The 23027-nt window shown below is 67.6% G+C and overlaps 2 protein-coding genes across 2 annotated transcripts; one reads left to right on the top strand and one right to left on the bottom strand.

Annotated features, from left to right (window-relative positions):
- Positions 1 to 5413: 5413 nt before the first annotated feature.
- Positions 5414 to 11446, top strand: CLU (clusterin). The gene is made up of 9 exons (XM_075750278.1): positions 5414 to 5541; positions 7099 to 7206; positions 8258 to 8406; positions 8569 to 8739; positions 8835 to 9252; positions 9811 to 9924; positions 10498 to 10724; positions 10987 to 11168; positions 11263 to 11446. Exons 2-9 carry the CDS (start codon positions 7122 to 7124, stop codon positions 11267 to 11269), a joined length of 1353 nt encoding a protein of 450 aa, XP_075606393.1. The 5' UTR covers positions 5414 to 5541; positions 7099 to 7121; the 3' UTR covers positions 11270 to 11446.
- Positions 11447 to 11795: 349 nt separating this feature from the next.
- Positions 11796 to 16051, bottom strand: SLC35F6 (solute carrier family 35 member F6). The gene is made up of 6 exons (XM_075750283.1): positions 15918 to 16051; positions 13930 to 14002; positions 13687 to 13858; positions 13055 to 13267; positions 12773 to 12883; positions 11796 to 12573 (listed from the first exon to the last, which is right to left on the bottom strand). Exons 1-6 carry the CDS (start codon positions 15992 to 15994, stop codon positions 12101 to 12103), a joined length of 1119 nt encoding a protein of 372 aa, XP_075606398.1. The 5' UTR covers positions 15995 to 16051; the 3' UTR covers positions 11796 to 12100.
- Between the last annotated feature and the right edge of the window lie 6976 nt (positions 16052 to 23027).

Genomic DNA, 23027 nt, shown 5'->3' with positions numbered 1-23027 from the left:
GGAAATGGGGGACTATGGCCACGGAGCATCCCCCTCCGGGCAGCCCCCCAGCAGCGCGGCTTCCAACCGCTCCTTGTAGCCGGCCCCGTCCTCCTGCAGCTGGCTGAGCCAGGTGAGGACGTTGCCCTGGGGACAGACTTGCCCCTTGCATCCCCACCGCATCTCCAACGGGAAGCCAAAAATAATTTGGTAAGGGCTTAGCACCCCTCCCTGCACCCGGACGGATCTGATCCCCGCCAGGATCAAGGGGAGCATCTTCACCCACTCCTTGCCGGCCCGCCGGGCCAGCCGCAGCAGGGCTGCCGTGGCCGGTCTCGCCTGGCCGAGCTGCGGGGTGTCCCACAGGAGCTTCGTGCCGGATGCCTCCATCACCGGCTGCACGGCATCCCGGAGGAACCGTGGCACGCGCAGCAAACGGATGGCACAAGGCGTCCCGTACCGTGCAAAAACCTCCCTGCAGAGCACCTCGGTCGCCTCCTCCGCCGTCCTCTCCCGCATCGGGAAGGCTTCCACCCACCCCGAAAACTCATCCTCCACCACCAAGAGGGAGCAGTGCCCCTCCTTGGTCTCGGGGAGGCCGTTGACGTAGCCCAGCTGGAGCTGCGACCACGGCCCCTCTGCCCGCTGGGGCAGCACCCTGCCTGCTCCGTCCCTGCCTGCTCCGTCCCTGCCTGCTCCGTCCCTGCCTGCAGCACACTTCAGGCAGCTCTGCACCCAACGGGCCACCTGCCCGCTGTCACCTTCCCAGGGCGCAACCTGCCGCACCCTCGCCAGGGTCCCCGTCACCCCCTCGTGCAAATAGCTGTGACACCGGGCGATTATTTCCTGCCTCTCGTGCTTCGAAGGCTCCCAAATTTGCCAGCTGCCCTCGGCCCTGCCAGATATCGCCTCGGCCCTCCTGCCCACTTTCTGGCTCCACTCCCTCTCCTCCGGGTCCTCGCTCCCGTCCCCTCCCACGTACCTGACATGCAGCGTCCCTGGGTTGGTGTGGACCCACCATAAGATGCTCGGCCATAAACCCTCGCCGGAGCTCGCCCGAGGCTCCCACTCGCCGGTCTGGCTTTGCAAACTTTCCACCAAGGACCAGCAGCCGGTGTACAAATAGAGGGGTGAGGAGCATCGGTGATGGCACAGGAGCTGCTCGAGGGCCACCAGCTCCGCGCCCGGCACCGAGTCACCCTCGGCCACCCCGAGCAGCCACCGCTCTTCCAGGTTGGCCGCTGCAAAGCCGATGGAGTGAACCTTCTCGCTGGCCACGAACCACACGTTGGCCTTGGGGACGTGGGAGGGCAGCTGCTGTAGGGGGGGAGCGGTGGGCACCGGGGTGCCAGGGGGGTGTCCCCACTCAGGCTGGGGTCCCCTCGACATCTCCCCCCCGTTCACCAGCAGCAGAGTCCACCGCGTCGGGTGTGGGTTCGTCCCGTGGGACCCCAACGCTTCGCCCCGTAGGAGACACCTCCAAGGGGAATGGGGCATCTGGATGAGGACGGGGGCCGGTCCCGTGAGGGTCTCAAACACCTGCGCGGCCCAGACCGCCGCCAGGCACCCCTTCTCCTGCCGCAGGTAGGAGACCTCGTGGTCCTTCAGCATGCGGGATCTGTGCATCACCGGGACCAGCCGTCCCCGCTGGTCCTCCTGCAGCAAGGCAGCTCCTGCTGTCTCTCTGCTGGTCGTTAGCCTGATAACGAAGGGCTGGGACTTATCGGGGAATCGCAGGGTGGGCGCAGTTAGGACGGCGTGTTTCAGGCGGTTCAGCGCCTGCTCCTGCTCCGCTCCCCATTCCCATTCCACCCGCTCCGTGGTGAGGCGGTGGAGCGGCCGGGCCAGCTCCCAGTAGTCGGGGATGTGATCCTGCAAGGAGCCGAACTGCCCGAGCAGCGAGCGGAGGTCGTGGACATCCCGCGGCCTGGGCGCTTTGCTGATGGCCTCCAGCTTGCTGGCCTGGATCTCTCGCCCCTCGGCCCCGATTGTCATCCCCAGGTAGTCCACCTTGGGCCGGACGAGCTGCGCCTTCTCAAACTTGGCTTTAAAGCCTGTTTTTTGGATGAGCTCCAGGACTCTCCTCGTTCGGGCTTTGGTTTCCTTTTGGCTTTTCCCAGCGATGAGGATGTCATCGACGAAGGACAAAACCCAAGGTTTATCTCCTTGGGCCAGCTGGGACAACATCTGAAGCACCCGGCCGTGCACGATGGAGGTGGTGCTGTGGAAGCCTTGGGGCAGCCGGGTGAAGAGGTACTGCCGGCCTCTGAAGGTGAAGGCAAACCTGGCTCTGGAGCCTGCTGCCAAGGGGATGGCAAAGGAGGAGTTCGATAGATCCACCATGGAGAAATACCGGCTCTTGGGGCTGAGGTTCGCCACGAGCTTGGTCCTGTTCAGGACAACCGGAGCCACCACCCTGGGGGTGGCCTTGTTGATGGCTTTGCAATTCAGCGTCAGGCGCCAGGTCTTCCCGTTGGCCTTCCGGATGGGCAGCAAAGGGCTGTTGGAGGAAGAGATGCCTTCCACCACCACGCCGTTATTCAGCAGGTCCTGCAGGATGCTCGCCACGGCGTCTTCCATGTCTGCTGGAAATGGGGGTTGCCGTTTGAAGGGCACCGGTGCCCCGCTCACCTCCTCCTCCCCGGACACCAGCCCGCAGTCCATCTCGTATTGCGTCCACAAGTCTGGGAATTCCTCCTTCCACTCCTCTTCGCTCCCGACCTCTGCCACCATCAGACAGTGGACCAGCGCCGCAGGCCTAGGAAGAGCCGGTGGACGTCCCTGCTCCAGGAGGTCATCGTCAGGGTCCTCCCAGATCTGCTCGTTCTCAAACGGCTCTGGCATGGCGGGGAGGTGCTGATCGTCCCCGTACACCGTCCCACCAATGGAGACGGGGACGTCGCGGTACGTGGCAAGGTCCTGCAGCCGTGGGCACTGCTGCATTGTGGTGATGTCTGCACAGACGTCCACCAAAGCACCCACCACCTCCGAGCTGCCCGCCCTGGCTCTCGCTCCTCCCTGCCCCTGCTCCAGCCGGTCACTCTTGTTCCCTGTCTCCGTAGGGTACACCTTGGTTTCTGTCTGCAGGATCACCTCCACCAGCCTGACTGCCAGGTCTCTCATGGACCTCCCTTCCCACCGTGCCATGTTTTCTCCCAGGCGCTGCAGCTTCTCCCACACTTGCTTCCTCCGCTCCTCCCCACACCTTGGGGATGGAGGGTTAAAGTCCTGCCCATGCCCATCCCCTCGAGGGACGGTGGCAGCATCCTTGTCCTCCACCCACAACCCCAGGCTCCGGGGCGAGCTGGTGGTCCTTCCCTTCTCATCCCCGCTGGCGCCTGCCTGGACCAGGGGCTGAGTTTGACCCATCTCATCCCCGTGGCCACCACCTCCCCTCGGCACGTCCTCATCCCATGCTTCGTGCCTGACGATCGGCTCATCCCAACCATCTTCCCTGACCGTGCTGTGGATGTTGACCACCGTCGCCAAGGCCATCTGCTTTTCTTGCTGGGCTTCCCCACCTCGGGTGGCTTTTCGGTAGGTCCCCGGCTCCTCCAGCAGCCCCTCCGGCTCGGTGCATCTCTCGACAGCCTGCATCCTGGCAGCTCTCCGGCTCTCCTCGGCTCCTCGGGAAGCCCGGCACCGCTTGTTCCCATCTTTCAGCCATCCCACCTGCCACAGCAACCGCAGGGTCCTGCTCAGCTGCCGGCCTTTACCGGGGTGCTGGGGCCGGCGGAACCTGGCAAACTCTTCCTCCAGGTCCCCCGCCACCGGCTGCTGAGGGACGGCATCTTCCACCGCTTGCGAGGTTCCTGGCAGGGGGAGACCCCCATTCCGCTTGCCCTTCCTGCTCCAGAAACAGGCCATCGCCCCGAAAACCAGGGAGGAAACTGGGCGTCACCCCGCCAGCCTTCGCCTCGCACCGCCGCGGCACGGGGGCTTGCGGTAGGACCGAGGGACGTCCGTCTGCGGCAGCGAAAGGTTACGGGGCTGCCCTGTGCCTGGGGAGGAGGAGGAATCTGGGGGGTAAGAGGAAGGTTGGTCAGGCCTCTCTCGGGGCGGGGGGGGAGGAAGGCAGCAAGGGCTCAGCCCGCTTCCGGGAAAACACGCGCCGCCATGGCCCCCGCGCAGCCCGTGCCTCCCCTGCACACGCGTGTGTCCCGCACACGGTCCCGGGAGAACATGCACGGACATGTCCCCTGTGCAGTCCCGGCAGAGCTTGCACCCCCGTGCACCCCCACTGTCCCCCCCCCCATCCCGGGAGCACACGCACCCCACACCCCCCCCCATCCCGGGAGCACACACACCCCCAGTGTCCCCCCCCCCCCATCCCGGGAGCACACGCACCCCCAGTGTCCCCCCCCCCATCCCAGGAGCACACGCACCCCCACACCCCCCCCATCCCGGGAGCACACGCACCCCCACACCCCCCCCCCATCCCGGGAGCACACGCACCCCCAGTGTCCCCCCCCCCATCCCGGGAGCACACGCACCCCCACACCCCCCCCCCATCCCGGGAGCACACACACCCCACACCCCCCCACGCGTGTTCCGTACCAGGCACCGTCCGAGACGGGCGCCGCACCGGGCCGGGGCCGCTCCGCGGGGGCTCCTGTCCCGCGGGGCCGTGGGCTGCTCCCTCCTCCCGGCGTGGCGGGGTGGGGGGGGTGGGTGTGTTTTGGGGGGGGGTGTGTTTTGGGGGGGGGTGTGTTTTGGGGGGGGGGTGTGTTTTGGGGGGGGGGGGGGCAGCACTCCCCAGCCCCGCGCGCTGCTCCCGCCCCTTCGCTGGGCGCCAACCGGTTCCCCCAGTTCCCAAAGTGGCATTTTCGTGCTGGGCCGTAACCAGCAGCCGGAAAGTCGTTTCTCGCCCCGGGGGGGGGGGGGGGGGGGGGGGGGGCTGTTTCGGCCTGGGGGGCCCTGGGGGAGCCCGAGGAGGGCTGGGGGGGTGTGTGTGCCTCAGTTTCCCCTGGGGCAGTGGGGGATGTTGTAGCTCTGGGGAGGGAAGAGGAGATAGGGTGGTGCGGGGGGGACCCCATGTAGCCCCCCCCCCCCGGTACGCGGCCGCGGGTGGGAAGGGGATGCCCCGTTAGCACCAGCCCCCCCCGAGGCTGCAGCACCCCGGGGGAGGGGCAATACGGGTGTTTTGGGGGGGGGGGGGCGGGGTATTGGCAGTGTCCGGCGAGGTTTTACTCCCCCCAGATTGCAGCACCCGGATTTGGGGTGCCCTGGGGTCCCCGAGGAGCGTGCAAGGTCCCCGTCGTTCTCCCCGCCCCGTTTTGGGAGGGCGATGCCCACCCGCGCACCGCGCCCATCCCCGCGGCGTCGGGGCGACAGGCCGGGCCGGGGGGGGCGGGACGGAACGGGGGGGGGCACCGGGGGGGGGGGCGGGACGGAACGGGGGGGGCACCGGGGGGGGGGGGCGGGCCGGGCCGAGGCCGGTCCCGCCGGTTCCAGAAAGCTCCGGGGCCGGAGCGGGGCGGACCCGCAGCGCCGCGGCCGGATAAATAGGGGCGGGCGGGGGCGGGCGGCCGCGGCGGAGCTCGCCAGGGGTGCCAACCGCAGGTACGGGTCCTTCCCTTCCCTTCCCTTCCCTTCCCTTCCCTTCCCTTCCCTTCCCTTCCCTTCCCTTCCCTTCCCTTCCCTTCCCTTCCCTTCCCTTCCCTTCCCTTCCCTTCCCTTCCCTTCCCTTCCCTTCCCTTCCCTTCCCTTCCCTTCCCTTCCCTTCCCTTCCCTTCCCTTCCCTTCCCTTCCCTTCCCTTCCCTTCCCTTCCCTTCCCTTCCCTTCCCTTCCCTTCCCTTCCCTTCCCTTCCCTTCCCGTCCCTTCCCTTCCCTTCCCTTCCCGTCCCTTCCCTTCCCTTCCCTTCCCTTCCCTTCCCTTCCCTTCCCTTCCCTTCCCTTCCCTTCCCTTCCCTTCCCTTCCCTTCCCTTCCCTTCCCTTGTTTTTGCCGGTCTCAGCCAGTGCTGGAAGCCCCCCCAGGACCCCCCCTAACTGGGGACACGGGGGTCCCCCCGGGGTGCCCCTGCCCTGGCTGGGGTGCAGTGGGGTGGGAGGGATGGGGGGTCTGTGCCTGGTTTGGGGGTGCGGGGGTCATGCCTGTGGGTCAGCCATGAGGGGACCATGGCCACCCCTGGGGGTGGGGGACACGCTGTGGGACATAGTGGGGGGGGCTGTGCACCCCAGGGTGCCCCCCACCCTTCTGGGCCATGCTGGGGGAGGTGATGCAGGGGGTGGATGCTCATCCCACTGGGAGGGAGTTTCCCACAATGCCCTGGGCTGGGCAGGATGGAGCTGGGCCAGGCTGGGGGGGGGGGGGTGTTATTTGAGGGGCAGCAGTGCAGGGGGGCTGCAGCAGTGGGTGCTGCGCTGGGTGCTGCGCTGGGTGCTGCGCTGGGTGCTGCGCTGGGTGCTGCGCTGGGTGCTGCAGGGCACCAGGCCAGTGCTGCTGGGGGGGGGGCTGGAGCCGTTGCACAATCTTCGGGGGGCTGGTAGCCGCGCTGTGGCTGGGCTAACTGCACGATCATTTTTTGGGGGGAAGGGGGGGGGGGGCTGGTGCCATTGCACAACCCCGGGGGGGGGGGGGGGCTGGCAGCTCCCACGCTGGGGAGAGGGGAGCCGGGGGTGCCAGCGCTGGGTGCCGTGGGCATGGCACCCTTCTCGGGGTGCTCTCCCTGCCCAGCCCTGCCCTGACTTTGCCCCCCCCCGCAGCCCCCCCAGCTTTCCCCATCACCCTGGGGGGGGTTAGGGGAGAAGAAAGGCAGCGCTGGCTCCCACGGCGGGGGGAAATCCGTGCCCGGTCACCGTCTTGGCCGCCCGCCCCGCCTGGCCCCGGGCCTGGGGCTTGTTTGTCCCGCAGGCAGGCGGGGGGGGGGGGGGGGGGGCTCAGGGCTTTGCGTCCCAGCCCCCCCCAGCCCAGGCTGCAGGCAGGACCCCGCTGCCCAGGGACCCCCCCCCTCCCCGGGATGGGCTGCACCCCCCGGCTCCCCTGGGTAACGTGGCATTAGCTCAACCATCCCTGTGCCCGGGGGGGGGGGCTGGTCCCCGCTGCTGACTCAGAGCCCCGTGTCTGGGGGGGGGGGGGGGCCAGATCCTGCTCTGAGCCCCCCCTCTGCCTGCGCAGGCAGCTGCCTCCGGGACGGGACCATGGCGCTGCTGGTGCTCTCGCTGCTCGGCCTCCTGCTTGCCTGGGAGGGGGGCCAGGCCCTCGTCCCCCCCGGCGAGCTCAAGCGTGAGTGGGGGCTGTTGTGGGGGGGGGGTGGGTGTCGTGGGGTGGGGTGGGGTGGGCAGGGGGCCCAGCAGCACCGTGCCCAGGGCGGCGCTGGGTGGGGAGGATGCAGGACCCACCGCGTTGGGGGGGGCACAGCTTTTCATTTTTGGGGGCTGGGGGGGGTTGTTCCCTGCAGGCTGGGGGAGCAAATGGGGTGGCTGTGGGATGGGGGGAGCGCTGTGCCTACGGGAGGGGGGGCTGGATGGGGGGGGGCATGGCATCATCCCTGGGGGGCTGGATGGGGGGGGCACAGAGCATCATCCGGGGGGGGGCTGGATGGGGGGGGTGGATGGGGGGGGCATGGCAGCATCCCTGGGGGGGGCTGGATGGGGGGGGGCATGGCATCATCCGGGGGGGGGGCTGGATGGAGGGGGGCATGGCATCATCCTGGGGGGGTGGATGGGGGGGGGCTGGATGGGGGGGCACAGAGCATCATCCTGGGGGGGTGGATGGGGGGGGGACAGAGCGTCATCCCTGGGGGGGGCTGGATGGAGGGGGGCATGGCATCATCCCTGGGGGGGGTGGATGGGGGGCACAGAGCATCATCGGGGGGGGGCTGGATGGGGGGGGCACAGCATCATCCCTGGGGGGGTGGATGGGGCACAACATCATCCCTGGGGGGGTGGGAGCCCAGGGTTGGGGCTGAGTGTTGGGGGGGGGGGGAGAAAGGAAGATCCTGCCCCCCGAGACCCCCCTGGGCTGGGCGGGTGAGGGCCGGTGGCCATGGCCGGAGCGGGACGGCGCAGCCCAGCCCGACGGCCGTTCCCGGGGGGCAGACGGGGACTCGTGGGCAGCGCTGCCCAAACGTTGGGGGTGGCAGGCAGGGAGACACAGCCCCAGCCCGGGCGAGATTTTGGGTCGCTTTTCTCGGGTTCTGTGAAGTGGAATCAGGCCGTTGGTGAGCAAACAGGACTCTGCACCCGCAAATATTTGTGTGCGCTGGCGGGGCTCCCACCGCAGCCGCCTTGGGAGCGGCCGGCTGAGGGATGCTCTTCCTCCACCCCCCCCCCAGAGATGTCGGCAGCCGGCAGCAAATACATCGACACGGAGGTGGAAAACGCCATCAACGGGGTGAAGCAGATGAAGACCCTCATGGACAGGACCAGTAAGGACCACCAAGCCATCCTGCACACCTTGGAGGAGACCAAGAGGAGGAAAGAGGTGGGTGAGGATGAGGAGGGTGGCCGCTCTGCCCCCGGGCTGCGATACCCCCCCCCCCACCGCACTGGGTGTATCCGAAGGGCTCGGGGGGGGGGTGCTGTGTCCCCACGGGTCCGGGGAGCGGGGGGGTGCCCTCGGGGCTGGACCACGGGTGCCTTGCAGGAGGCGGTGCAGCTGGCCCGGGAGAGGGAGCAGCAGCTGGCGGCGAAGCAGGAGGTGTGCAACGACACGATGCTGGCGCTCTGGGAAGAGTGCAAGCCCTGCCTGAAGCACACCTGCATGCGCTTCTACTCCCGTACGTGCCGCAGCGGCTCGGGGCTGGTGGGACGGCAGGTGAGTGGTCCCACAGCACCCGGTGATGCTGGGGGGGGGGGGGGGGTGTGCCCCACAGATTTTTTTTGGCCTGATCCTGCTCCCCTGCCCGGCAGCTGGAGGAATTCCTGAACCATTCCTCGCCCTTCTCCATCTGGGTGAACGGCGAGCGCATCGACTCGCTGCTGGAGCGGGACCAACGGCAGGAGCGGCAGTTCAAGGATTTGGAAGAACGTTTCGGATTGCTGGAGGATGAGGTGGATGACATCTTCCAGGACAGCACCCAGGTCTACGGCCGCTTGTCTCCCTTTTTCGATGCACCCTTCAGCATTTTCCGAGAGGCTTTCCGTCCTCCCGTCCAGCACATCCGCCTCTCCCCGCGCAGCGAGAGGTTTTCCCGGGAACTGCATCCCTTCTTCCAGCATCCCCACCACGGCTTCCACCACCTCTTCCAGCCGCTCTTTGAGATGACGCAGCGGATGCTGGAGGAGGTGCAGGGCGGCTGGGAGCACCCGCTGGGTGGCTTTGCCCCAGGTAGGGTGCTCGCCGCGGGCTGGGTGTCGTGGGCTTGGAAGCGGCAGGTTTATGGCCAGGCTTCCCGGCAAAATCCACCCCCCCCCCCCGCTTCTTATTAGGGGGTGACTAAATTAGAGGATGAGCTCAACCCTACTACGACACAGCAGAGAATCCCCACGGGAGCTCAGGAATCACAAGCTCCACTGTTTGCAGAGCTGGGCTGGGTTTTTGGGTTGTGGGGTGGTGTTGTGTTTTTTTTTTTTCCCTCCCCCCCCCTAAATCTTGGCTGCCAGAGCCGCCGTCGTCCCGGGAAGGTGTTTGTTTTGGGCCGGCAGCGCCGGTTGCAGCCCGGCTGCTGGTGCTGTCACCGTCTGCCACCGCGGCCCTGGCTCAAACAGCCGGAAGGGGGGTCAAAATTCCCTGGAAAAAGCACTTTATGTGTCCCCCGGCACCCCGGGGTGTCGGCCGGGGCCGGCCCTGCAGCTCTGCCCCAGGGCTGGGGGGGGTCTGTGGTGCTGCCCCCCCCCCACCCCATGGTTTTTTCGGGGTGCTGAGGCTGGGCCGGGTTCTCCGCAGAGTCCCGTAACTTCAGCGACGACCGCATGGTGTGTCGGGAGATCCGGCGTAACTCGGCCGGCTGCCTGCGGATGCGGGATGAGTGTGAGAAGTGTCGGGAGATCCTCTCCGTGGGTGAGCCGGGACGGGGACTGCGCTGGGGGGGGCGTGTAGGGGGTGAGATGGGGGGGGGGTGCAAGGGTGGGGGGGGGGGATTGCACCAGGGCTGGGGGGGGGTGAGATGTGGTGGGGTGCAAGGGGGGGGCATGGGGTGCAAGGGGGGGGCACACAGCAGGGCTGGGGGGGGTGAGATGTGATGGGGTGCAAGGGGGGGGGCATGGGGTGCAAGGGGGGTCATGCAGCAGGGCTGGGGAGGGTGAGATGTGGTGGGGTGCAAGGGGGGGGCATGGGGTGCAAGGGGGGTCATGCAGCAGGGCTGGGGAGGGTGAGATGTTGTGGGGTGCAAGGGGGGGGCATGGGGTGCAAGGGGGGTCATGCAGCAGGGCTGGGGAGGGTGAGATGTGGTGGGGTGCAAGGGGGGCACACAGCAGGGCTGGGGGGGGGGAGATGTGGTGGGGTGCAATGGGGGGCATGCACCAGGGCTGAGGGGGGTGCAAGAGGCAGCATGCAGCAGGGCTGGGGGGTGCAAGGGGGAGCATGCAGCAGGGCTGGGGGTGAGCCCCGATGCCCCCCAAACCCCCCCCCCAGACTGCTGGCAGACGGACCCTGCCCAGAGCCAGCTGCGGGAGCAGCTGGAGGACGCGCTGCGCCTGGCCGAACGCTTCACCCGCCGCTACGACGACCTCCTCCGCGCCTTCCAAGCCGAGATGCTCAACACCACCAGCCTCCTGGACCAGCTCAACCACCAGTTCGGCTGGGTCTCGCGGTTGGCCAACGTCACCCAAGGCGGCGACGGCTTCCTCCAGGTCACCACGGTGAGTCCCGGCGGCACCGGAGAGCCCGAGCCCCCCGCCTCTGCCGCGGGTCCCCCCCCCTCCTCTCCTACCCGCCCCCCTCCCCACGGCAGGGCCGGCAGCCACGGAAAGTGGGTCAGGGGGAGAAAGAGGCGATTGTGCGTCCGACCAGGCGCTTCTCGGCACAATAACTGGCCGCGGGGCCGGGTGCCAGGGCCGGGGGCCGGCGCGGGGGCTAGCCCGGCTCTCCCTGCTTTGTGTGTGTCCCCCCCCCCCCCTCCAGGTCATTTCCAAGGCTCCCAACCTCGAGGACCCCTCGGCCCCCCCCGACACACAGGTGACGGTGCAGCTATTCGATTCGGAACCGCTGTCCCTCACGGTGCCCGGGGACATCTCCTGGGACGATCCCCGCTTTATGGAGATCGTGGCCGAGCAGGCGCTTCAGCACTACAAGCAAAACGCCATGTGAGTCCGGGGACCCCCCCTTCCCCAGGGCAGGGCTTGGGGGGGGGGGGGGGGCCACGCCACGGCTCACCCCCTCCCATCCTTCCTTCGGCAGAGAGTAGCCGAGCGACGCACCCCGCCACTGCCGCCACCCCACCGAGCCCCCCCGACACCCCGTCTCCGTACCAGGGGGTCAAATGCCACCGCCACTGCGCGTGTCCCCCCCCCCCCCCCCGCTGCCGGGGTCCCACTGCGGGCCCCAAACAAACAGAAAATAAAGGTAGAGTTGAACACCCCGACTGCGCTGTCCCGTGCATCTTGGGGACGAGCCCCGGCGAGCAAATAAACATTGCAAAAAGCGTCTGCGCGTGTCTGGGGACGATCAGCCGATACTGTGAAATGGGGGGGGGGGGGGGAAAGACCTAGCCCCCCCCAAACCGGGGCAGCAGGAGCCCCCCCACAAGGACACAGGGGCTCGCTGCCTTCTCCCCCACCCCATGCGAGGTGTGGGTCCCCTCCTTCCCTCGGGGACAGCGAGGATCACATCCTGCACCCCACGGGGATGGAGGGGGGCACTCAGCAGGGCCCTGGGTGCCGGACCCCAGCCCCTCCCCACGCCCAGCACACACCGACACGTGGGGAGCGAGCCGCTGGCAAATGCACTTTATTGGGGGGGGACACAGGTCGGGGAGCAGCGGGGCCAGCCCCAGCCCCACCACCCCCCCAAACGCCCCCTGGGACCAGGGGCAGAGGCTTCCAGCTCCCCCAGGGAGCTGGCTACCCGCCGGGAAGGGCAGGCACAGCCTCACCCTCCCCGAGCCCCTGCAGCGCGGCAGGGGAGAGGCTTCTCCTGCAAACGGCAGCTGGCGTCACTACCACCGCCGCGCCAACACCGGAGAGTTGCTCTGGGGAAACGAACCCCACGGCCAAGCCGGACACGGGGCAGCGAGGGCTCAGCTCTCGCTGTTGATGGTCGTGTTCTCCCCGCGCAACAAACCCTCCCGTTCGGCCGCCCCGCCGGTTTCCTCCGCGTGCCAGGGCAAGCGGGCGAGCAGGGGCCGGTGCAGACCGTTGTAAAGAGCAGCACCCGCCAGCAGCACCCCAAAACCGAGGATCTCCAGGCCGTGGAAGGTCTCCCAGCCCACGGCCAGGCTGACGGCCCAGATGACGAGGGTGCGGAGGCTGTCCAGCACCATGCGGGTGGTGGCACTGATCTCCTTGGTGACGCTGATGCCGGCGAAGTTGAAGAAGGCGATGCTGCTGATGTTCCCCAGCAGGGCCAGCGCGATGAGGGGCCGGTGGCCGATCTGGCAGAAGGCGTCGAGGGCGTCTTCCAGCGTCCGCCGAGGGTTCCCGCTGAAGCTGCCCGCCGGGATGTAGTACATGGGCACCAGGAGCAGGGCCAGGATGATGAAACCGAAGAAACCTGGGTGCGAGTGGGTGGCAGATGGGTGCTGGCTCCACCTGGGGCTGCCCAGCTAACCCTCCCTGCCCTGTGGGACCCAAATCCCCCCCGCCAGCAGCACCCCCCGCTGCAGAAAGCGGCACTCCCGAGGCTGGTTTGCAGGATGCAGCACCCCTCCAGCACTCAGCCCCCTCACCCCGCGGCCGCTGTCGCGACAGACCTTCGGTGCCGACGGCCCGCAGCGGGTGCACGTCGTGCTTGTAGACAAACTTCTCCTCCAGCACCATCTGGATGGCGACGATCACCTGCGCCATGATGATGAGCAAGTCGCCTGTGGGGAGAGAAGAGAAGGGAGGGGAGGCTGAGCCCCCCATCCCCGTGCCCACCGGACGGGCAGCGCCACACAGCCGTGCCTGGAGAGCCCGGCACGTGCCCTGGCAGGGGGGGATCCCCCCGCCCCCCCCCCACCGTGGCCATCCCACCTTCCCTGAGCACCACGTACCTGTTATCACCTCGCTGAGCTTGTGTTTCTGGTCGTGGGAGCTGCGCAGGTCAGCCAGCCCCACCACCACCAGCCCCACGATGGTGACCAGGATGCCCAGCCACTGGCTCAGCTCCAGCTTGCGGCCCAGGAAGGCCACGGAGAGGAGCCCGGTGAAGATGATGACAGATCCTCGAAGCATCTGGAAGCTGGAGGCGCTGGTCATGTTCAAGGCTGCATGGGGAAGAGACACATTAATGAGTCGCACGTGCTACGGCCACCGCCCCTCTGCTTAACGGTCTGCTGCGGTAATTAGGAGCAGATCAGCGATTAACCAGAGGAAGGGGCAGCGACGCCATCTCCCCCCGCTCCTACTTAGAGCTGACAGCAGAGAGGCTCCACGCCGGGGCACGGCTCCACGTCCCCGCTCCTCAGGAACCCCGTGCTCCCCGAGGAACGCAGCTTACTGAGCCCTCCCACAACTCACTGCATGGGTGGGAAGTGTTTGCTCAGACTCCTCCAACCGGCTTTGGGGTTGTCCTCCCCCAAAATCAAATGCGCCACAGAGTCCTGCAGCCTGACTGCCAAATCCGGCCCCTGGGACAGCCAGGACAAGGGGGGACGGAGGTGGCGTCCCCGTCCCCAGCACTTACCCACGTACATGATGCTGGTCCCCGTCATGTCGCAGAGGGCGGGGGGCAGGAAGAGCAGCGGGTTGAAGGGCTGCGCTGGCGCCATGCTGGGCTCTGGCCTCCGCCGATCCCTCCACACCAGCAGGTAAAACACCACCAGGCAGGAAAATTCACCCAGGAACATGCCCACGGCCTGCGAGAGAGGTGGGTGAGGGGGGCTGGTCCCACCGGCGAGGCCCATCCTGCCCCGGGCCGGGGGCTCACCTGCAGGAAGGGGTGCTGGAAGCCATGCTCCTCCGTCCCGCCGCAGCCGGCCGCGCTGAAGTTATCGGCCCACCTACGAGGCAAAGGAGAGGGTGGTGGTTAGAGCAGGAGGCCGTGGGAGAGTCGAAGCACGCTCTGAGAGCCAGCTCAGGGCTGTCCTCCGGGCCGCCAGCCCCCCGAGGTGCCAGCCTGGGGACGGGATGTCTGTGCGGAAGGACACAGCGGGGAAGGAGACACCGGCGCAGCCGCCCCGACCTGCCGGCAGCTCCTGGCCCCGCTCCCGGCCCTGAGTGACAGGCAGGGAAATGGACACCGCCGTGTCGCACAGCCCCACGATCCGGTGTCCCCGCACCCAGCGCTGCCGGCACGCGCGGCCAGAGCCGGCCAGGCAGCACCATCTCATGCTGGGGGGGCAGGGGCGGGCCAGGACAGCGCCGTGGGGGGTCACCCCGACCCCTTCCCTCCTCCCTACGTCACCGGCCTTGAAGACTTGGGGGCTGAGGGACACAGGGCCCACAAAGGACGCTGGATGGCGGGCTGGGGGGCAGCACCTCCCACTGCTCACACTCCCAGCCATGGTTTTGGGGCACAAACCTCCTCTTTTGGGTATTCCAAGCAGCACAGAGGGCAATGCTGGATAACCGCAGGCTGTGGCACAGGTCCTCGCGGCCCTTTTCAGCGAGGATCTCCCCTCTCTAGGACCATCTGCACTGGGAGGGGACCCCAGCTCCTCGGCAGCCAGCTGCCTGCCCCCCAGGACACCCCCAGCGCAGCGGCGCAGCACCCCAGCACAGGCAGGCAGGCACCCACCTCCCCTCCATCCGCTTTTTGCTGATGCCGAGCTGCAGCGGTGCCGCAGACCTGCTGAGCTTGGGGAAACGGGACACGAGCAGAGACCAGGGCAATCCCCAGCCCGTCCCTCACCACTCGACCGAGGGGTTTTCAGCCAGGCCAGCAAGATTTCGAGGTGAGTCAGCCCCGGGTGACACACCGCAGCCCCTCCGCCACGGCCCCGTTTCGCAAGAGCCTTTGTCGGCCGCACACGAGTCTCGTGAGCTGGCTGAGAGATGGGTGCCATCTCCCGGCTCTGCTCTGCCCCGTGGGGATTTTGTGCCTCAGTTTCCCCATCTGGAGACCTCGATCTTTTGCAACGCTGGGGCCACCCGGAGCCCGGCCAGCCGGTGAAACCCCCCTGACAGCCACGTGTCTGCCCGGTGGCACCGGGACGAGCCGGCCTAGCGGGCCTGCCTTGCCCAGGCAGCTCTCAGGAACACCGTCCTCATCCTCGCCACGAGGGCCGGGAGCACCCCAAGGTGCTCTCTGCGGGAAGGGGCTCAATCCAGCCCCTGCCTGGCTCTTGGCGTGAGCTGGAGAGCAGAAATGGGTGCAGGGACCTGGTTTCGGGGGAGCACTTGCACCCACAGCGGGAGACCCGCACCCCAAGAGGGGTGGAGCCCCCCCTTCCCCCTCCACCGCCGGGAGCTGGGCCCCCCAAGCAGCAGCAGCCCATCACTACGGGGCACCCCACAGCCCGGGCCTGTCCCCCCCCCAGCGCAATGCAGCCCCCCACACCGGGGGGGGGGGACACGGGGGACACACAGGGCGGGTCCTGGGGCTCTGCCAACACAGCCCGGCCCCCGGCCCGGCCAGAGGCAGCCGCAGGAGCCCCCAGCCCCGCGCAGGGCAGGGCAGAGGCCCGAGGGCCCCTCCCTGAAGCCCACCCCGGGCTGTGACACCCCCGGAGCTTGGGGGGGGCGGGGGGCACCCACCCTGGGACGGAAGGAGGGGACCGGGGGCCTGACGGCCGGCTCCAACCTCCCCCGGGGAGTGGGGGGGGGGAGCACCGGGCCCGGGGCGGGGTACAGCCCACAGGGAGGGCCCCGACCAGCACGGTGCGCCCCGCGTCCAAGGGGGGGCCGGGGCCGCTGCCGGACCCCGGGGCCGGGGGATGCGAGTTCCCCCCCCCCCCAGCCGCCGGGAGGACTCACTTGGCCGCCAGGGTGTTGATGGAGCCGGTGAGCAGCATGAGGGCGGCCAGGCCCAGCTGGTACCGGGACCAGGCCATGGCCCCGCCGCCGCCACCGCCGCCTCCCGCCCTGCACCGGGGCCGCCCGCACGGCCACGCCCCCACGCACGGCCACGCCCCCCACGCACGGCCACGCCCCCCACGCACGGCCACGCCCCCTGAGGAGCACCGCTCCGCCCCCGACTGGTCTCGCTCCGCCCCGCAGCGTCTGGCCACGCCCACAGGCATACATGGCCACGCCCACAGGCATACATGGCCACGCCCACAGGCATTCATGGCCACGCCCACAGACATTCATGGCCACGCCCCCCCACCGGCCCCGCTGCTGCCGGTCCCGCCGGTCCCGGTGCCGCTTGCTCCGCTGCTGCCTGTCCCGGTGCTGCCTGTCCCGGGGCTGCCGGTCCCGGTGCCACCTGCCCCGCTGCTGCCCGTCCCGGTGCCGCTTGCCCAGGCTTCTTGCCGTGCCACCGTCCCCCGTGTCGCGGTCCCCGCAGACCGCGCTCCCCACGCTGTGGCTCCGTGGTTCCCGGCATCCCGCTGCCCCGGTCCCTACGCCGCGTTCCCCCGGTGTCCCGGTCCCCGGGTCGGTTTGCGGTGCCGCGGTCCCCGAGGGAGCTGTGCCTGTCAGCCCGTGTCACGCGTGGCCCCGCCGCGGCGGTGCCGGCAGATGGCGCCGGTGGTGCACGGTTCCCGCCGGGGTGACCTTCCCTGGCTGCCCTGCCCGGGCTAAACCCTGCCTGGGCTAACCCTGCTCTGCTGGGCTAAACCCTGCCTGGCTAAACCCTGCCTGGGCTAAACCCTGCCTGGCTAAACCCTGCCTGGCTAAACCCTGCTCTGCGGGGCTAAACCCTGCCTGGGCTAACCCTGCTCTGCTGGGCTAAACCCTGCCTGGCTAAACCCTGTCTGGGCTAAACCCTGTCTGGGCTAAACCCTGCCCGGGCCAGCCCTGCCTGAGCTAACCCTGCTCTGCCGGGCTAAGCCCTGCCTGGGCTAACCCTGCTCTGCCGGGCTAAGCCCTGCCTGGGCTAACCCTGCTCTGCCGGGCTAAACCCTGCCTGGCTAAACCCTGCCTGGGCTAAACCCTGCCTGGGCTAACCCTGCTCTGCCAGGCTAAACCCTGCCTGGCTAAACCCTGCCTGGGCTAACCCTGCCTGGGCTAAACCCTGCCTGGCTAACCCTGCTCTGCCTGGGCTGAACTCTGCCCTGCCCAGGCTAAACCCTACCTGGGCTAAACCCTGCCTGGGCTAAACCCTGCCCTGCCCAGACTAACCGTGCCTGGGCTAAGCTTGCCCAGACTAACCCTGCCTAGACTAACCCTGTCTTGGCTAACTCTACCCGGGCTAAACTCTGCCCGGGCTACACTCTGCCCTGCCTGGGGCTAACCCTGCCCTGCCTGGGCTAAGCCTGCCCTGCCTGGGCTAAGCTCTACCCTGCCTGAGCTAATCCTGCTCTGCTTGGACTAACCCTGTCCAGGCTAACCTTGCCTGGGCTAATCCTGCCTGGGCTAAACCCTGCCTGGGCTAAACCCTGCCTGGACTAACCCTGCCTAGACTAACCCTGCCTGGACTAACCCTGCCTGGACTAACCTGCCTGGGCTCTCCCTGCCTGGACTAACCCTCTGCGGACTGGGTGGGGGTGCCGTCCCCAGGACTCCCGGGGGGTTCAGGCCCCTCACTCACGGACGCAGCTCCAGGGCAGCCCCCCCCCCCAGCCTCCCCCCCCCCCCAGGCTGGTTCTCGGGGGGCACTGCCCCCCCCCCCCCCAGCTCTCTCCACCCACCCGTGATCCCCAGCCCCTCACCGCCCCGACCGAGGGGTCCGGGGGGCCCCTCCACACCTGGCAGCGGGCTCCGCTGTCTCCCCCCCGCCCCCCCGGGCCTCTCCGCCAGCCGGAGATAAATTGTTTTTCCATCCGACGTCAGCCCCGGCGGCCGTGACCCGTGGGAGGCGGCGGGGGGAGAAAAACCCACGGCAAGGGCCTTCGCCAAGGCCGTCTGCGCCGACCGGAGTTAACCCTTCCCGCGGCTGGGGGGGCCACGGAGGGGCAGGGCAGGCGTGGGCGTCACCTCCTGGCCCCGCTGCCCCCAGGGATGCTGCGGGGAGGGGACAGGGACACATCCCGGGGGGGGACAGGGACACATCCCTGGGGGGGGGACAGGGACACATCCCGGGGGGGGACAGGGACACATCCCGGGGGGGGACAGGGACACATCCCTGGGGGGGGGACAGAGACACATCCCGGGGGGGGACAGAGACACATCCCTGGGGGGGGGGGACAGGGACACATCCCGGGGGGGGACAGAGACACATCCCGGGGGGGGACAGAGACACATCCCGGGGGGGGACAGGGACACATCCCTGGGGGGGGACAGGGACACATCCCGGGGGGGGACAGGGACACATCCCGGGGGGGGGACAGAGACACATCCCGGGGGGGGGGAACAGAGACACATCCCTGGGAGGGGGGGTGATGGGGAGGGGACAGAGACACATCCCTGGGGGGGATGCAGCGGTGGTGGCTTCGTGGCGGGGGGGGGCCCTCCCGAAACAGGGCTGAGGCAGAGCAGCCCCCCCACACCCCCGGGACACCCAGCAGCCCGGGGCACCCGCCGCCGTTCAGGCTGTGGATTTTTCTCCGGGACCCCCGGTGACCCCCGTACCCCAAACGCATCCCGACACCCCCCCCCACCCCCCCCACCCCGGCGGGGACCCCCCCCCCCCCCCCTGCAGCCGCGTCCGAAGGGAAAGGGCGAAGGAAGCGGGACGGGACGCGGCCGCCTCCCCCCGGCCCCGCCGACTTCTCCTTGTTTGGTGCCCCGGAGCGCCCGGCCGGTTCTCATCACCCCTCGCTCCGGCCGGGAAGACAAACACCCCCTGTCCCGTGTGTCCCCCCCCCCCCGCGTCCCTCCCCGCAGCCTTCACCCGTGGAAAATACCGGGTGATAAGCTGGGGACGGGGGGGGGGGGGGCACGGCAGGGAAGGCGGCCCCCTGGACACTGTGTCACCCGTGGGGACGTTCTGGGCTGGGCCAGCTGGGGTTGGTCCCCTGTGCCCCCCCCCCAGTGCTTGTCCCCCTCCTCCAGCCCCGGGACGGGTGAGTGTCCCAAGGACACGTGGGCGAGCGGTGGCAGAGCCAGTGACTTCCCACGTCCCCTGCACCACACGCACGTGCGTGCCCACCCGGTGCCAGCCCCGCACAGACACTCGTGGGGAGGGGGGGGGGTGTCCCCACGGGGGAGGAGACGGGACATCAGGGACACCCAGCCCCCCCCCCGGACACTCTGCAGCGGGGTACCAGGAGGAGCGGGGACGGGTGGCAGCGTGGGGACGGTGGCACCTCCTGCCCACACGCATCCATCCCTGCAGGTCAGTGCACATGCACACCCCCCCCAGACCCCCCCAGAGATGCTCCCGGGCCCCACGGAATTAATGAGGCCATGAGGCCTGTCCCCTCGTTAACAGAAGCGCTTAATTCTTCCATCTCCCGGGCTCTGTTCCCATTTCCCTGGGCTCGGGGCTGCCAGCCGGAGCGTTCCCATCCCTCCCTGTTTGCCCTTTCCTGGGGGGGGGGGTTGGTTCCCCCCACCTTCACACACGCCCTTTGCCCCGGGGCGGTGGGCAGAGGTGGGCAGAGGTGGGCAGGGACACCGCTGCCTGCCTCCACCTTGTCTTCATCACGGGTGCGACAGCAGTCGCCCCGATGCCGGCTGAGGGATGGGGTGGCTCTTCCTCGGGGCACCCCCCAATTGCAGGCTGCGGGCAGGGGTTGGGGAGCTGCCTCCCGGGTGCCCCCAGGCAGAGCCCACTCGGGTGAGGTCAGGAAGGGAGTGACATCACCCCAGAGTGACCTCACGCCACGGAGGATGACGTGATGCTGCCCGTGGAGATGTCACTGGCTGCAGCGTTTTCCCTCCGCGCCCCGGGTCACCCCAGTGTCCCCGTCACCAGCTCAGGGTCCCCAAACCGGTGCGGCTGGCACTCCCCATCCTCTCCAGCACCTCTCGCTCTCCCCAAATTCGCATCCCTGAGGGGGTGGGCTGGGGACAGGGTGCGGTGGCCCCCAACGTGTCCTTGGGGTCCCAAGTCCCCCAGGTGCCTCGGGATGCCCTCAGCACCCGAAGGACCCTGGTGCAGAGCAATAGAGATGTTGAGGCCACGTGTGGGATGGAGCGGGAGGAAGGTCGAGGTAATAAAAATAAGGATCCCTCCCCCCTGCCCAGCAGTGTCTGCCGGAGCTTTTTGCTGGGTTTAATGAGCTGGGAAGGGAAAACAAAAACATTTAATAAGGCTTTTTTTTACGAAAATTAAATTCCTATTTACTGAAAATGGCTTTAGAAACCAGAGCTGTGCAAGCTTGCACTTCTTTTTCTTTTGGCTCCATTAAAAACCTCATTTTGCCCATTCTCCACCTGCCTCCCACCCCCTACCCGGCCCCTTTTCGTCCAGGACAGTGGCCTTCCCTCCCCACCCCTCTCTCCTCCTCTTCCTCATGGCTTGGAGGAGGCGGCAGGATGAGTCCCGTCTTCCCCGGGGCTGAGCTTCCCCCGCAGCCATGAGCGAGCGGCCGCGCTGCTTAATACCAGGGAGGAATTTTAAGTCACTCCAGCGGACTGTAAATATTTGGGCTACGGCTGACAAGGAAAATTTAAATGCTTTGAGAAGGGGAAAAAAAAAAAAAAATGACCCGGGATGAGGCAGCGGGAGCGGACGGCTCGGGCACTGCTAACCCCCCCGGGGCTGCTGCCGGCGGCTCCTCCGCAAGGGACCCCTCTCAGCCCCCGGCCGTGGGGTGTCCCGGCTCCCACCCCGTCCCCTGCCTGCAGCGGCGACCTGCCCGCACAGCCCTGGCTCGGCCAGAGAGCCCAGCCCCGGCGGGTCCCCAGCGCTCCCCTGGGATGCCCCACTTTTCCCAAAGTGGATGGTGGGGCTGGGGGACCCGCTGGAGGTGGCCGAGCCTTTTGTCCTGTCACTGGGCACCACTGGGAAGGTCCTGGCTCCATCCTCTTCCTCATGGGGTATTTGTAGCCATGGTGAGACCCTCCTGAGCCTTCTCTGCTCCCCAGGTCCCTCAGCCTTTCCTCCTAGGAGAGATGCTCCAGTCTACCATCTTCATGGCCCTTTGCTGGACTTTCTCCAATATATCCATGTCTCTCATGGACTGGGGAGCCCAGCACTGGACCCAGCACCCACCAGTGCTGAGCAGAGGGCAAGGATCCCCTCCCTCCATCTCCTGGCAACGCTTTGCCTCATGAAGCCCACAATGCCCTCAGCCTTCCTTGCGGCAAGGGCATGTTGTTGGCTCACGGTCAACCTGGCGTCCACCAGCATCCCCAGGTCCTCTTCTACCGAGGCGCTTTCCAGTCGGGTGGCCCCCAGTGTATACTGGTGCCTGGAGGTAGGACTCTGTACTTCTCGTTGAACTGCACAAGGCTCCCCTCGGACCGCTTCTCCAACCTCTCCAGGTCCCTCTGGACAACAGCAGCATCTCCACCACTGTGTCACCACCAGCAGGTCCACCCCAACCCACCAGTGACTTTGTCCCCAGCTGCCCCAGTGCCGGGGGGTTGCGCAGTGTCGGGCAGGCTGCGTGCAGAGGGTTAGGAGTCTGGGCGACCAGTTACACCCTGGGAATGGTTATACTGGATCAGACCAAAGCTCCAGCTGGCTCGGCAGCACGTCTTCCCGACGGAAGCATTGGAGGCAGAGGAGGATGGAGGGATGTCTCCATCCCAGGGGCAGGAGGGAAGGGTTCGCAGAGGGACCCAATGCCAGGGAAGCACCCAGCACCCTGAGGCTCCAGCACACCCATGGGTGCACCCTCGGGCAAGGCAAAAGCTTCTGCTCGGATAAGCCGCTCTCTCCACCAGCTGCTGCCGAGACAGATCTCCTCTTTGCAGGCCTAGCGTTATTAGATGAGGTGGTGGCTCTCGCCCGGGCTTGGAGAGAGAGGGGTTTGTTCACTTCAAGGCGGGAGAGCAGCCCAGAGCTCTGCTGACGGCCCCAGCCATGAGGGTGGCATGTCCCCTCCATCCTGGTGCACCCTGGCCATCAGCGGTGCCCAAATCCCCTTAGAGGTTTGGACCCAGATGCCACTCGAGGTACCCCCCAGCTCTCCTCTTCGTCCTCCTCCTGTCCGTGCCTCAGTTTCCCCACGCAGCCCAAGCCAGGGGGAGTCAGCCCTGTCATCCCCCGGGTCACGCAGCAGATCGCAATCGTTGGACGCTTCTCGGCTGTTGCGGGGAGCAAAGGGACGTCTCTAGTCCCTGCCGCGGAGTGAAGGCTGCAGAGGTGCTGCTATGGGCAGGAGGAGCAGGGATACGGCTCTGCTGGGTTTCGGGGGGCTCCCACGGAAAAGCTGCTGCAGGGGGCCCCCTCCAGCCTTGGGTCATCAGGGGGTGACGGCAGGATTGGGAGAGGCAGCCCGAGGTCCTTCTCCCGCTGAGCCCACCGAAGGATGCTGCAGCCCCGGCAGAGCTCAGAGCTGAGCCTTTCCTTTGCCCCTCTCCCTCATCCGTGGGAAAAGTCAGGCGAGAGGCAAACAGAGGCTCATCCCGAGGAAATTCTCACACTTCCTGATCCCTGCAGAGGAAAGGCGACGGGGAGCGGAGCCGCCACGCAGGGAGGTCCCAGGGGAACGGGACCCTCCGCTCCCAGCCCCTCATCCTCACCCAGCGCCCCAGGGAAGGAGCCGAAGCGGTGCCGAGGTTTGAACCAGCCTTTATTTCTCTCTCTAAGGAAAGTAACTCAGCGGTACAAATATACTTTGGCATGAGAACCAGAGAAACCTTGCTGGGGGGGAGTGCGGTTCCCCGCGGGTGCCCTAGGATGAGAAAGATGCAGAGAGCAAAAAAATTCCCCGGAGTGATCAGCACGTTTCCCCCAAGACTCCTTTCCGATAGATATTTATAGATTTCTATAGATATGATGATAGCGTCATTTGTAATAAATATCCTCTCTGGTATCTAACAGTATGTACAGGTTGTCAAGTATTAGAAATACATTGGTTTTCTTCTGTTAAAAGGTGAGAAAAGAAACAGGCGGGTGCCTCGGCTGTCCCCAAATTCCCCCCGGCA

Source organism: Balearica regulorum, chromosome 3, assembly GCF_011004875.1.
Source record: "Balearica regulorum gibbericeps isolate bBalReg1 chromosome 3, bBalReg1.pri, whole genome shotgun sequence".
Lineage (NCBI taxonomy): Eukaryota > Metazoa > Chordata > Aves > Gruiformes > Gruidae > Balearica > Balearica regulorum.
This window is presented reverse-complemented; position numbering and strand designations above follow the sequence as displayed.